The sequence below is a fragment of the Cucurbita pepo genome, chromosome LG14, assembly GCF_002806865.2.
Source record: "Cucurbita pepo subsp. pepo cultivar mu-cu-16 chromosome LG14, ASM280686v2, whole genome shotgun sequence".
Classification (NCBI taxonomy): Eukaryota; Viridiplantae; Streptophyta; class Magnoliopsida; order Cucurbitales; family Cucurbitaceae; genus Cucurbita; species Cucurbita pepo.
The window spans coordinates 4,487,828-4,501,500 of record NC_036651.1 but is presented as its reverse complement, the minus strand read 5'-3'; the positions used below and the strand labels follow the sequence as shown (position 1 = coordinate 4,501,500).

Genomic DNA, 13,673 nt, shown 5'->3' with positions numbered 1-13,673 from the left:
TCTGATACTAATTGTTGTAGCGGAAGTGGAAGCAAAATCGATCGTACTCACATACCCATAAATATAAATTAAATAAAGAGAGACAAAGATTTACGTGATTTGGAGAGAAGAAATTTCTCTACATCTACGGGTGGGTGGTAGTTAATCACTATAACCAAAGTGTATTTCTCACAAAACACAAAATGGAATGACTCCACATTTCGAAACAATGCTAGACAAATATTTATATAGGCGTAGCAATATTAATGTTATACGTGAATCAAGATGATTCATGTATCGATATGGGAGATGAACCAAATGAATTCCAATAGGTTCATGCATAGGAGAGGAGAACGTACCAAAAATGGTCACGATTCTTCTTAACAATTTACAACATTTTCGTCATGAGAGCATACGCTTAAAATGAACAATATCATGTTATTTATAACAAAGATTTAGCTGTGCATAGCTAATAAGTGATATCATAGACATGCTCCCGACTCTAAAGTAGATTTTTTTTATAGATTGAGGCCTAGCTCCCTAACTTTTTAAATTGAGAGCGAGACTAATGTTATAGGTAATATTGGATCTCACAGAATAGGTCAAAACTAAAATAAAAATTTGTCCAAGACGAAAGTAGACCTTCCCTCAAATTCAATGGCAAATTTAGATCTAATCCTAACTTGTTTGGGATTAAAAAGAACCATTCGAAATGGCTCGACTTTTTTAGAACAGGTCTAAGTCAAATAATAATGATTCGAAGCACCTCTTTTTACACTATTTCGGAAATCCAAAGACTCAATCGTATGGATATGAAAAAGACAGGATTTTCAATCATCGTAAGTCAATTTTCATATAAAATACTCCCGAGCAACCCATATTACTTCATGAAATTAAATAATATAATTTGTGGGTCCCTAATGAACTGATTGGCAGTCCCACATCGCTTGTGCTGAAAGCAGCAGACTAAAATTAGCTATAAAAGGAGGAAAGCAAGTTGGTTTAAAGCATACCTTTCTCGGCCTTTTGGCTAAGATCAAGTGTAGTATCTGTTCTTATCAGTTTAATATCTGATACGTGGGCCATCGGCCCACATGATATTAAATTAATTTTTAACGGGGAGGAGCCCGTATACAGCAGCTTGCTGCTGGGGCTCTCGAGCGTCGCCAAAGTCTTGCACTATTGCTTGGGCCTGGCGCGCCCTTAATTATCAGTCCAAGGTAATTTCTGGAATTTTCAAATGAGTCTCTACGGTAAAATCTTAGGAAGTTGATTTTTCAAATACTAGACATTAGATTTTTTTTAGTTGATTTGTGCACGTGACTTAGTGGATCGAAGATTGATTTAATTCCCCCAGTTTTTTAAGTTAATATTCACTTGAAGTTAAATTGAATATATATGTATATATTCTCTTGAATGTTGTTCTTGTAGTCTATTATGTTTTTAAATAATTCAATCAATGATCTAAATAATTTTATTTTTATTAACTTAAAATTTTATCTTTGTTATGTCGAATTTTAAATAAATGAAAATGAGTTTGTATTAAAATGGTTAGATTATTTATGTACACATATTTATTATAATTTTAGTTAATTCCTTTTCAATTATTTATTCTCTGTATTTGAAATGTGTTTTTTTTTTAAATATTGAAAGTGGATTACCTATCTTAATTCATTATTTATTTTATATATTTTATTTATTAATATTTTACTTTTATTAAAACAAAAATCTGAATAAGGGACCATAATTCAACCCAATATTTCATAGTTTCATTGAATTTATTAGATAATAAAACGTTATTTAGGTTAAAAAATTTATTACCTCATAAATGTTATTTAAGTTAAAAAAATTATCTTATTTAGACTCACTCAATTTCAATCCATAAATACTCATTTATTTTTAAATGAAAAAATTATATAGTATTTTAATTGATATTTTTTATTTTCTCGTTTCAAGAGGGCACATTAGGGATTCAACAACGAGTCTCCAAATATTCTAATCCAATAGAGCATCAATTTATTCGATCTTTTAAGTCGTGAACTTAAATATTCTTAAAAGTATACTTACCTCCCTACATGTCATAGATTTAAACTCGAGAATAACATCTAAAATGATTTATTACCCAATATAAACTAAACTTATCATGAATAGATAAATAAATATTCGATGGGTAAGAAAAAAAGAGATTGAAAGTTAAATTGCAAAGCCCCAGTTGATACCAATTTCATCTCCAGTTTTCATTTAATTTAAAAGCTAAATCTTAACATCACTTTTAAAAGAATTATTTTAAGAGTTTTACCATTTGGCAACAATTCCGAAATGAAAGATATAAAATAAAATAAAATAAAAATATTGTAAATAAACTTACTTTTTTAAGGACATAAAACTTGACTTACCATCAAACAAACCCCACGAAGTTAAAATTTACAAGCCCTCCAAATACAAATATCTTAAATCACGATAAATAAGAAACAAAAACATCAATAACTGTCTCTCTAGATCAGAACTTGAATCTTCACCCAATAATGCTATATATTCTCAAAAAAGGGAAAAAGAAAATCAATTTCCCAATGGAGAGAAGCATGAGAAGGTTAATGCTACTCTGTCAATTTATCCTTCAGATATGCTAGGACAGCTTTGGTTCCTTTCTCTAAGATTGCCCTCCGAATGCTGTATAAACAAATGTGACCATTGGTTAACAAACATTAACACAGGAATTTACTTTCATGTTGAAATGGAAAAAATGAAACGAATCATCGTCGTACCTTCTAAGCGGATTTCCATCCAGTTTCAGTACCTGTAAGCCGGGTTCAAGCAAACTCTGATTTTCGAAAGAAAGAAAGTAAATTGTAAGTGACGATGAGAAACCAAAGGTTGAGACAAAGTTTATGATCTCTTTGATTTAGAATAAGTTTAAATTTGGTCCTTGCAATAGCTAAGCCTCTAAAATTGTGATTATAGTTTTTAGAAATTTACTAACAATTTTAGAAAAAGTACTAAAAAAAGAGAGTGGGTCTTGAAGAAGCCTTCTTTTAAAATTAAAAACCAGAAACAGAAAATGAAAAGGCCATCAAGGGAGAAAGTAATTGCAAGACAATGTATTATGCAAAGCATTTTATGTACGCTAACAACTTCTACCCATTCTCACCAGCTGTGGAGGGAGCATTGAAATGTTATTATCAGATAGGTCCATCTCAGTAAGGGAGGTAAGATTCTTCAATCCCTGCACCAAATCAAAGATGAATCAGATAGAGGATAGAACTAGGTGGAAGGAAGGTACAGGGCAAAATATAATATATATCTAGTCTAAGCATATGAATTTAAATAGACATTGTAATCCAAGAAATCAGGAGCAATGAGTAAAATCAAAGTCCTCTGATATTTATCCCCAGCCAAAAGAAGTATGAAAACATGAGATCTATCTTCAAATAGCACATGGATTCGAAGCCCATGAATTTGGTCCAAGAAATTGCTATACTTCAAAAACTTGACAAGTAAAAGTAAATCATTAAGCATTTGTGCCAATCAATCACTTTTCAGATAAGAACATCGGCTAATCATACTGATAGCGCCAATTTGAATTTGACCCGTGAAGGCCTCTTGGATTGGAACTACACTAATCATTAATTAATGAAACAAGTTACCTCTGGAACCAATTGAATTGAATTTTGACTCAAATCAAGTATCTGTAGATGCTTTAAGCCCAAAATAGATGATGGAACTTCATGTAGCCGCGTTCTCCTGTTAATTAAAAGTCATTACATTAGGGTATGAATGTTTTCAGATACAAGAACACGGTACATGAAAGCACGAAAGGTATCATAGAGGACTGAAAAATATCCCAGATTCTTGTGAATAACCTTAGGTAAAGCTCTCGCAGAAGGGGTAAGCTGGAAAATGTTGGGTGCTCTGGCAAGGAATCTATGTTACCACTAAGATCTAAAACCTGTAGCATGGGGGTTTCTTGAAACCCATGTGATTGAATCTACAAAAGCAAGTAACATCACCTGGTTAGATTTTTATTAGAAAAGAAACCAATTAGTGGGAAACAGTCGGACTGTTCAGCATTTGTGACGAGAAAAAGGAGGGGTCAATCCAATAGCTAGAATGTCAGAAAACAAAAAATTTAAAAATAATGTAAAATTTCAAAACTGAATTTTACCACTAGTCTATCAGAGATCAACAAATATACGACCTTAAAAATAAAATAATGTAGCTCCTTTGAGTTGAATGATCCACTCGGTTGCTAAATCCTTTATGCAAATAGGATATTTAAGAATTTAACGAAGTCTAAATATCAACAAAACTTCTCTTCCCAAATGTCACAATGTACAATCCTGACTCTAGAACATCTCTCGATTTTTTTTTTTTTTTTTTTTTTTTTTAAAGAAAAAGGAACAAGAAGAACATCCATGAATTACTTTGTACCTGTTTAAGTGGATTATTATCCAGCTTTAAACACATGAGATTAGGTAGCGACTTGAGAATTGCACCCGGCCAATCTTTAATCTTGTTCCTAGACAAAATCAAGGTCTGCATATGTTTGATGAATTAATGCTATCAATTATCGAAAACATTTAACTAAAAATAGTTAAAACTACGTGACTTTCAGAGCTAATAACATATCAATCCGAATGTGTAATATTTTAGGCAAAGTCCTGCAGGTTTTGGTACCAGGTAAACACAAACGCAAAATGCAGTGATGAAGGAAATTTGACCTTTATACTTGCAAATATCAAACTGGTTGGCCTAAATGTCTACATCTAATTAGGTTTTATCCAACTGCAGCAAGAATATTTTCCTACAGTTCAAAATTTACTAAATTGAAGTTCCTACCACCCATGAGTTTTAAGATCAGCTGTCGACTGTCAAAATGAGTATTTCCTATGGAACTTAACTATACTCATCACTTCATTGATTGTGCAACGCTTAAACTAAGCATATTGACCTGCAGAGAAGTACACGAGGAAAGTTCTACAGGCAGCTCCTGGAGGGAATTCTTTGACAGATCAAGTTTCATGAGTTCACTGCATTCCCAAACTTCTGATGGCACAGCACTTAGCCCTTGCCCTTCTAGAGAAAGCTCCTTAAAACAGGAAAAGCATGAATTAATGATAAAACAGAAAATCACAGAATAAAAATCACACGCACATAAACTAGCTTGAGGTACTCATTGGAAGCAGGAAGTGAACAAAGCCAAATGCATCAAATCTTATCATCAATGATACTCGGAGAAATTATTTTATGATTCTCTGAATATTATCGTTGCAATTTAGAACTTTTTGCCATCCCATTGATGATAAATGAACCAACCAGGTTTCGTTGCTTGTTTGTAATTAGAAACTTCGAGACTTAATATAGGAGCTTCTCATGAAATGCTTGCACCACTAAAACCATTTTGGTAAGGGTATGTTCAGAAACTTGTGTGTTGTGTTTCTTTTTTCTTATTTCTAGATCTTTTTAGAACTAGAAACTTGGTAACTACAAAGAAGGGTGTTTGGTAATCAATTCGTTTTCTTGTTTCTTTGAAAAATAGAAACATAAACCAATAAAGCAAAATGTGTTTGATAATTGATTCTTATTTTTTAGTTGAAATAAAACTTGGTAGATATNAAAAAAAAAAAAAAAAAAAAAAAAAAAAAAAAAAAAAAAAAAAAAAAAAAAAAAAAACATATCACATGTATTAAAACAAATGTAAAACAAGTATAAAGAGTTAAAGAGCTAGTAACACTTAAGTACCAAAGAATAAATAAATAATAATAACAAGAGATGCATTTTATCAACTCTTGTCCTAATTTGATCGGCAATGTCATCTCTAGCTTGAGCCATTTGTTTAAATGATCTTGGCTCCCATCTAGCTCAATTAGAATATTCTGTAAATTATTCAGCAAACTATTGTAATTCTGGTGATCATTAATTTATTGCAATCCTCGGTAAAGAGATCATATTAACAATCATTCAAATTTTAGCATATTTGTGAACAGCAGTGCAACATGCTATTGGTATATATCTTTTTTAGAAGAGATTAACATATAGTTTTGAGTGCTGATTGGATAAGGAGACATTTGTTAAGGACAGGGAGTCATAGAGCTTTTGTACTTCTAATCAATCTTAAAATTAGTCATGTGAAGTTGACTTTGTTTTTGGAAAAATTAACAATAAACTAAGCAAATTTGGACATGTGTTTCTAGTTAACCAATTAGACCACAAACAAAACCCAACAACGAGAATGAAGAAGAAAGATTTTAACATAAAATACGTCATTAGTTTTTTCATTTGGTAAAAACAAATTATGAATCGAGGAAAGATAATAGAAATTTAAATGGAAAAGAAACTCAAGTGAGCAGAAGAAAAAATCTGATATCCCATATCATCCATGAGAGAGAGAGAATAGAGAAAAATAGGATCGAGAGATACAATTCAAGTAATAAGCACACTATTGAGAGAAAAAAAAGAAGCTAATGGAGAAAGTAACAGAAGTGGCTATCCAAAATCAAAGAGGATGTTGCTGTTGCCAGCTTTGGAGCGTGTACAAATGAGGAGAGCAGAAATGGAATAGAAGGAAACTATTTTTTTATAGTTTCTGAAACTTCGCATCATTTTAAGGAATACTTTTTAAAAAGAATTAAAACAAATGGTTAGCCAAACATGTCTTTTTCTATAAAAAAAAAAAGAGAGAGAAATAGGAACCAGAAACAGAAAAGGGGAAGGTTACCAATCCGGCCTAAGAAACTATAAAGTATAATAATTCTAGAACCACTGGAAAGTTGTGTCGATCCCACTACCTCTCTTTTAGTTAGTTTCCATAGTAAAAACTATCCTGATGCAAAATGTTCGAACTAGGCTTTGTTTATTCCTAAAAGTAAGCTTGGACCAATATCTCTGTCAAGTAACAGATGTAGTACGGTAGGTAATGGCTCCAAAGTAAGAGTTCAGAAATTACATACTAAATCATCATTGGATGACAGAAGAACTGTAAAAGCGTTAGAAATTTGTAAAAAAGATATGGCAGTCAATACCTTTGAAGTGATAGACATTCTAGCTGCCATAGTAATTACATTCTCTCTCTGAGTGCTACTAGCTTCAGGATCTAGAAAAGTACACTATGTAAACACCATAACGAAGAAAGACTGCAGACATGAAATAATATGCCCTAAAGTACCGAAAAATAAGAATAAAATTAAACAAAAAAACTACTGAACCTTCATTCTCAGGAAGTCTACTTCGAAGAACCTTCAATAAAGCAGGAGTTGGACCAGAAACTAGTGAGCTAGCATTGAACGAAGCATTCAAAATTGGTTATCGTTTTCATTGAAATTAAACAATGAAAAGCAATTCATTCATAAGCATTAGGTAGGTAAGAATACACTCAACAGAACTTTCACACCTTCGAAGAGTTCGTATGGGATTCCCTGCGAGCAAGAGCTTTCGTAGCGTAGTCATCTTACCTACACAAAAATCAAAATTAATGTCTTATGTCAAAAGTCCTTTAAGAAAACAACAATACCCTGTTGTTTCTAATTTTTCCAGTTACATTCACTAAATCTAACTTTCAAAAGAATGCAAGGGGCATTCTGTGGTTATAAGAAAACTACATTCGCCTCCCAGAAGCAGGCAAGTTAAGTCGAGGCAACACTTGCTCAATAAGTTCTGGCACTACATTGGTCTATGCTTATAAAAGAATAGAAGTTGATACAACTAATCTTTTACTGCCTCTAAAAAAATCTATCAGAGAACCAGGATCATGTGGAGTAACTAACATCGATAAACTCTACAAACAGTGCGAAAGAAGAATCTATATGAATATGAAACTTTTAATAATTTCAGTATTTCAAACATCCCAGTTTATATCTGCTAACCTTACCGATTTCTGGGGGCAGTCCACTCAATGAATTGTTTGAAAGATCTAAAACCAAGAGATGCAACTTGCATGCCTCAACTGGATACTCTTTCAACTGCAAATAGTAGTAAGGAGCGTCCACACAATCCCAAGGATTATCAAAGTAAGAGTATTCACTCAGTGGCAAGAATAGAATATAATTTGAATGTATAATATACAAGATAGTAAAACCATATGAAGAAACAACTTTCTTTAGAGTAGAAAAAGTACTCCTATTCTCCATCCATGCAAGATTTACAATTTTTACTCTGTATCGCATGGGTAATTAATTATGCACTGAATAGCAAGCTTTTAGCATGAATTGTTCTCCAACCAAGGGCAAAATTATTTTATTTTCATCTCAATTTCTAGGCAGGTATTTGGTAGTTCATGAGAAAAATGTTGATCAGAACTAGAACCTGAGATTGAACAGCAGGAAATTAGGGCTGAAATTAGATTGTAAATTAAAGTAACGACGAAGTTTTAGTCAGTACTAAGATCGATAGACTCTCTCTCCTAAAACAAATCCCAAAAGATGCCTGTCTCAAACTCCTCTAATGTACTCTATTCATAACCACACCACTAACAAGCTAAAAGTTCATGTCCCTAATAGCCTCATAATGTTAATAATGTTCCCAACACTACTCTACTCCAAGAGCAACCATCATCGAGGGTTAGTGGTTTCTTAGGACCAATTTCTTTTTTAACAATTCAGTTTCTTTTCTTTATCTATGTTTTTATGGCTAATTTTAATCCACTCCTCAGCCCCAAAATTATTCCTAAACCTAATCTGAAGACTACATGTAGACTCCTCCATTCCATTGGCTTTCTTTTCGTTTAAATTAATCCAGACCCATGAACCTATCTAATTCCAGAGCTTCTCCACCCTTGAAGTAATGAAGTGCATGAGTGCATTCTATAGCCATTCTCTAGTTCATGATTTAGCTCCTCACTTCCCACCCGACATTATCAACATCTCTTGGCCATTCCACACATTGGAGATATTCTATAGCCAGCAAGCTTTCATCCTCTTCACTATCCTTTCACCTCCACTCTGTCCGTCTTTCATTCTTCATATGTATTTGTCTGCCCTCTGCCCTCTGCCATTAATATTTTTTTTAACAAGAAACAACTTCCATTGATGTCAGAAAAGGAAGGAAAAAGTGAAATGTTTGGCACTATTCTAGGTGCTTCAGTTGTTGATGGCACCACTCCTGTAATTCCAAGCATGATCTCCTAAAATTCAAGCGTTTTCTTTGCTAGCAAGCTCTCTTACCCGCTCACACTTTTCCTTTGCAAGACAAAAAGATCTTTTCTGGAACTTTTTCCCTTCATGCTTAGACATTTGTGTACTCCCTTGGATACTTTTCATTGGTTCTTCGGGTGGTATATCGCAGATGACTTCTTCTGGCATAATCATAAAGTCTTAATTGCAGACACTAATTTGTATTTCATGGCTCCTTTAGCCCTCGAATAATTCCTTCCTCCTTTCTGAAACTCCATTTTGATGTTCTACATGAAGCCTTGAGCAAGTTTGTAATCAATTTCTCATAAAGATGTATTAAATCTAAACATCTACCACGCCTCCTCTAAATACCAATCCTCCTATTCCTTTCAAGCCACATTACCCATAAAACCACAAAACAACAGACCAGCCAAAAACCTCTCCCCTAGCAAAACAGTAGATCTAATCCCAAGATCAATGTTCTTTTAGGACAAATTTGATAGAAAGCCATTGGGCTGAAATTGTACCAGAACATCAAGCAAAATTACAATAGCTATTATGCCTTTGAAAGGCATAGTTCTCCATCTAGACTAATTCCAAATTATGCCCATCTCCTACCCCTCGAATTACTCTATTTATTATAACCATCTTCACTAGCAAACCCAACGTTTAATACCCCTCAAAAACTAACAACATTTCTGAGAAATTGACTTCTTGCATATTAAATACTATTAATCCTTCATATGAATCGTAAAATGGGTATCTATTTATTATGTTACACCACCAACCAAGAGTTTCAGTTACTGTTCAAATCCAATCTAATCCATGCTAATTAAGAGCTTCAAACATGAGCTTGTTCCCCTTGTTTTGATTTTCAAACTAAAGAATTGGAAAACCCCACGCTGTCCTGTAAGCATTTTATTTCACACTAGTTATATGTGATGGAAAGTATGCCCATAACCAAAGACCACGGGGTTGAATTTCATGGAAATTTCGTTTCGTTAATATAGTCAGTTATTTGAGCTTAGCAATAGCTTATGCATTAGATATTTTGAAGTTAAATATTAATAATTTAAGATCATGAACTTTTTCTGGTTTACAGTATTTAAATTTTTTTGTAGTACTAACTCGGAACATAACTTTTTCTTATAAGAAAACGTAAATTAAATTTGGGAAAGAACAAATGTAAGATAGAACAACAATGGATTGCCGTCCAAAATGTTGCAGAAACTTTTATGGTTTCTTTTTATGGACTTGTGTTTTCTGTATGCTCTTGTATAGAAATTTGAAAGTTCTATTTCTTAAGAAAAAAATTACAGAACTCAAAAACCATGCTATACAGCAATGTATTATATGCTGAGAAATGGATAAGCTTGAAGAAATCAAGGTAGAATTTATTAATGTTTGAATGCTCACTTATCCCTGATTTAGCCTAACCAACATTTCAAAGAGCTGTACAGCTCCCTCCAACAGTTTTCCAATTGCTATTTTCCTCTTTAATAGCTTCCCTATTCTCTATCATCCATTAGTAGAGGTAAGAGAAAAAATATAGGTAAGAACTTTAGATGAACGGACTACCTGGTTTGAGTGAAGATCTAAGGTCCCTAAATGAGAAAGTGCCCCAATCTCCCCTGGTAACATACTCACTGAATTATTCCTATAATTTGAAATAACATTACTAAATCAAATTAAAATGTTAAAAGAAGAAAAATAACATACAATAAAAACCCATTACAATCTAAACCAATTGAAGATGGAACATTACCCTATATATAACTCTGCAAGAGCACAGCAATCCTTAATTGAAGGTGGGATTGATGAAATTTCTGCAGATATATTTGGAAAGCCTTGTTAAAGAATGAAAGAAAATAATAAAATTATCGACGGAAAAGGAGATTAAGTAGGCTAATCAGCCAAAAAACTCACTGTTTTGGAAAATATTTAAACGAATGAGGCGTGATAGACTACCAATATTCTCAGGCAATCCATTAAGCAAATTCTTTGCTGCAAAAATTAAATTCTATGTTTATATTTCTCTGTATGTGGTAATGCAAAATATAAATTATACAACAGTGTCAGATGGACAGGTCAAGACTTCAAAACTTACAGGCATTAAGTTCAGTAAGCATGGTCCATGATGCAATCAAATTTTTGGGTATCATGGTTAGCTTGTTCCCCTGCCAAACAAAGAGATTAAATTGGAAATTAGTAACTAAATACCATTACAAGACCAAACATTTAATATTCTCTATCATTACCTCCATATCAAGCTTTGTCAATTTTGAGCAGTTTGCAAGTTCATCAGGCAAGCTGGAAATGGAATTGTTTGATGCCTGAGGAATGATACACTAAGAATCCTTGCTAGATATATTATGCTAAAAACAAAAAGTAACCCTTTTTTCCTGGTATGCACCACAAGGTCAGTCAAGGCAGACTGCTCAAGAAACAGACCATTTCGGCATTTGAAAGTCAGTGCAGATCACAGCAGGAAACAATTACCTTCAGATCTGATAGATCTGAACACCTTCCAAGTCCACCTGGTAGTTCCTTAAGGCGATTGCTTGAACAGTCAAATCTAAGGAAAACAATTGCCTCAATTAGTCCGGTAGAAAATGAATAAAGGAAAATGGATTTAAAAAACTAAAAAATGATTTCTTTTTACATGCTCATTTGGAGGCTCAATGATAAAAATAAATAAAGGAAAATGGATTTACAAAACTAAAAAATTATTTCTTTTTACATGTTGGAACTACAATTAGAAGTGAATATTTGCAGGAATGGTACATGTCAGTTCTTTATTCAGGAAAGCAAAAAAAAATGAGGTAAAGGAGAGGAAGATTAATCATGTCTGTACGAATCTACAAAAATATTATTCAATTAGCAAAGCTGAAAAACACTTCAAATAAAAAAGAAGACTGAACATTGATTTTTAGATGACTTCAATCAATTCTTCAGTTCCTTGTGTCCTTGTAATGTCATTCCCCTAGATGCTCATAGAATTTAAAAAAGAAAATTACCACTTAAAGGCAAATGAATTCATCAACAATCTCTCATTTCCGCAAATATTCTGCTAGATTCTCTCCTCACAAATTATGAATAAGTAAATCTACTGGGGATATGTAGAAGGGAAGAGGAATACTTGACAAGGGAAATGGCGGATCCAATTTCCTCAGGTATTCTCATTAATGAATTGAAGGATACATCTAAGAGCTTTAGGACAGGAAGCCTGCAAAAGTGAATTAACAAAATACAACCATCTTAAACTTTTCTAAGAAATGAGCACAGGAGTGTTTTTTTTTCCTTAAGAAAAAACACTAAATCAGAACTCACTCTCCAATTGCAGCTGGTAGTTCAGAAAGTTTGTTGTGACTAACATTTAATACAGTAAGAGAAGATAAATTCCTTAGCTCTTCATCCAACAATTGAATATTATTATGAGCTAGAATCAGCTTATGTAGCTCCACAGCCTGCAAAAACAAAGCAATGAATGAAACAATTTACAACCAATTCTTAGACCTCCAACTCGAAAGTGAAGAAAGTTTACCTCCCACCACTTCTCGTCCGCCTGAACTGCATCCAAACTCCGATAAACCTCACTTGGCACATCACTAAAGATTATAACCAAAATCAGGCACATGATCTTCAAACAATACAAGATTAAAGTGCTTCAAGTAATGATCAGGATGTGTAAATGAATACAGTACTTACCTGAGAGAGCGATTCGAAAGATTAAGAGAGCCGGATGCTCTTGCGGCCTTTAGCACACGATCCATTGCTTGAATGCTCCAAGTATAATGAGTGCAGATTCCAGAGTTTTGGATGCAGATCTATGGCCGTCGTAGGCGATTGAGAAGCTCGTTTAGGTCGAGAGAGAGAACGAGCGCTCCATTTCTGGCGACCAGTTACCCAACCAACCGCTCGATTATGCGGTTCCAACTTCCATTTTTTTTTTCCCCCTTTTCCTTTTTAATAATTTCAGAGTAGATTATAGAACAGGATTAAAACATTAAAAATTAATAAATAAATAAAAAAGTTTTATACTTTATCTTAAAAACAAATACTTTTTGTTCCAAAATTTTATTTAATGAAATTAAAAAAAAAAAAAAAAAACTATTAATAATATTAAACTATTAAAAAAATTTAAAATTACCTTTTTAACTTTTTAAATTTTCATTAATAATCTTAGTTTTTTTTTTTTACATTTTCAAATTTATAAGAAACTTAAATAACTAAATAGTCTCTCAAGTTAAAGCTGACTTGAAAATAAATTGATTTTGGGTATTAAAATTTCTTACATTTACGTGCTAATGTCATGACCTAATTTTTGGGTCTTCGAAAATTAAGATCGAGACCAATTGATCATACAATGAAAATGTGTGAAAAGAATAGGCGATGAATAATTACTATAAAATTTCGTGAAATTTGGAACCATTTTACCAAACAAATAGAAGTATAAATGTTTAGTTTTGATTATAAAGAGGGAATGAGATCGAGATACATAAAAATAGATTATCTATATAAAAATGAAGACTCGACAAACGTCTCAGGCTGACTCCCTTTGTTGCTACTAGGCTCTCGAACATCCCTCGT

At 32.9% G+C, this 13,673-nt stretch overlaps 1 protein-coding gene and 1 non-coding gene across 2 annotated transcripts; one reads left to right on the top strand and one right to left on the bottom strand.

Moving 5' to 3' along the window:
- Positions 1-988: 988 nt before the first annotated feature.
- LOC111810976 lies at positions 989-1,185 on the top strand. Its single transcript, XR_002817491.1, has one exon. It is a non-coding gene; the product is annotated as a U2 spliceosomal RNA (small nuclear RNA).
- Positions 1,186-2,329: 1,144 nt separating this feature from the next.
- LOC111810039 (plant intracellular Ras-group-related LRR protein 6) lies at positions 2,330-13,041 on the bottom strand. Its single transcript, XM_023696577.1, has 21 exons — positions 12,792-13,041; positions 12,628-12,691; positions 12,414-12,550; positions 12,223-12,309; positions 11,583-11,658; positions 11,342-11,416; positions 11,191-11,260; positions 11,010-11,087; positions 10,849-10,909; positions 10,662-10,740; positions 7,844-7,934; positions 7,367-7,427; positions 7,182-7,249; positions 6,999-7,069; positions 4,928-5,065; positions 4,408-4,512; positions 3,840-3,964; positions 3,624-3,720; positions 3,128-3,202; positions 2,745-2,800; positions 2,330-2,649 (listed from the first exon to the last, which is right to left on the bottom strand). Exons 1-21 carry the CDS (start codon positions 12,854-12,856, stop codon positions 2,577-2,579), a joined length of 1,752 nt encoding a protein of 583 aa, XP_023552345.1. The 5' UTR covers positions 12,857-13,041; the 3' UTR covers positions 2,330-2,576.
- Positions 13,042-13,673: the final 632 nt, after the last annotated feature.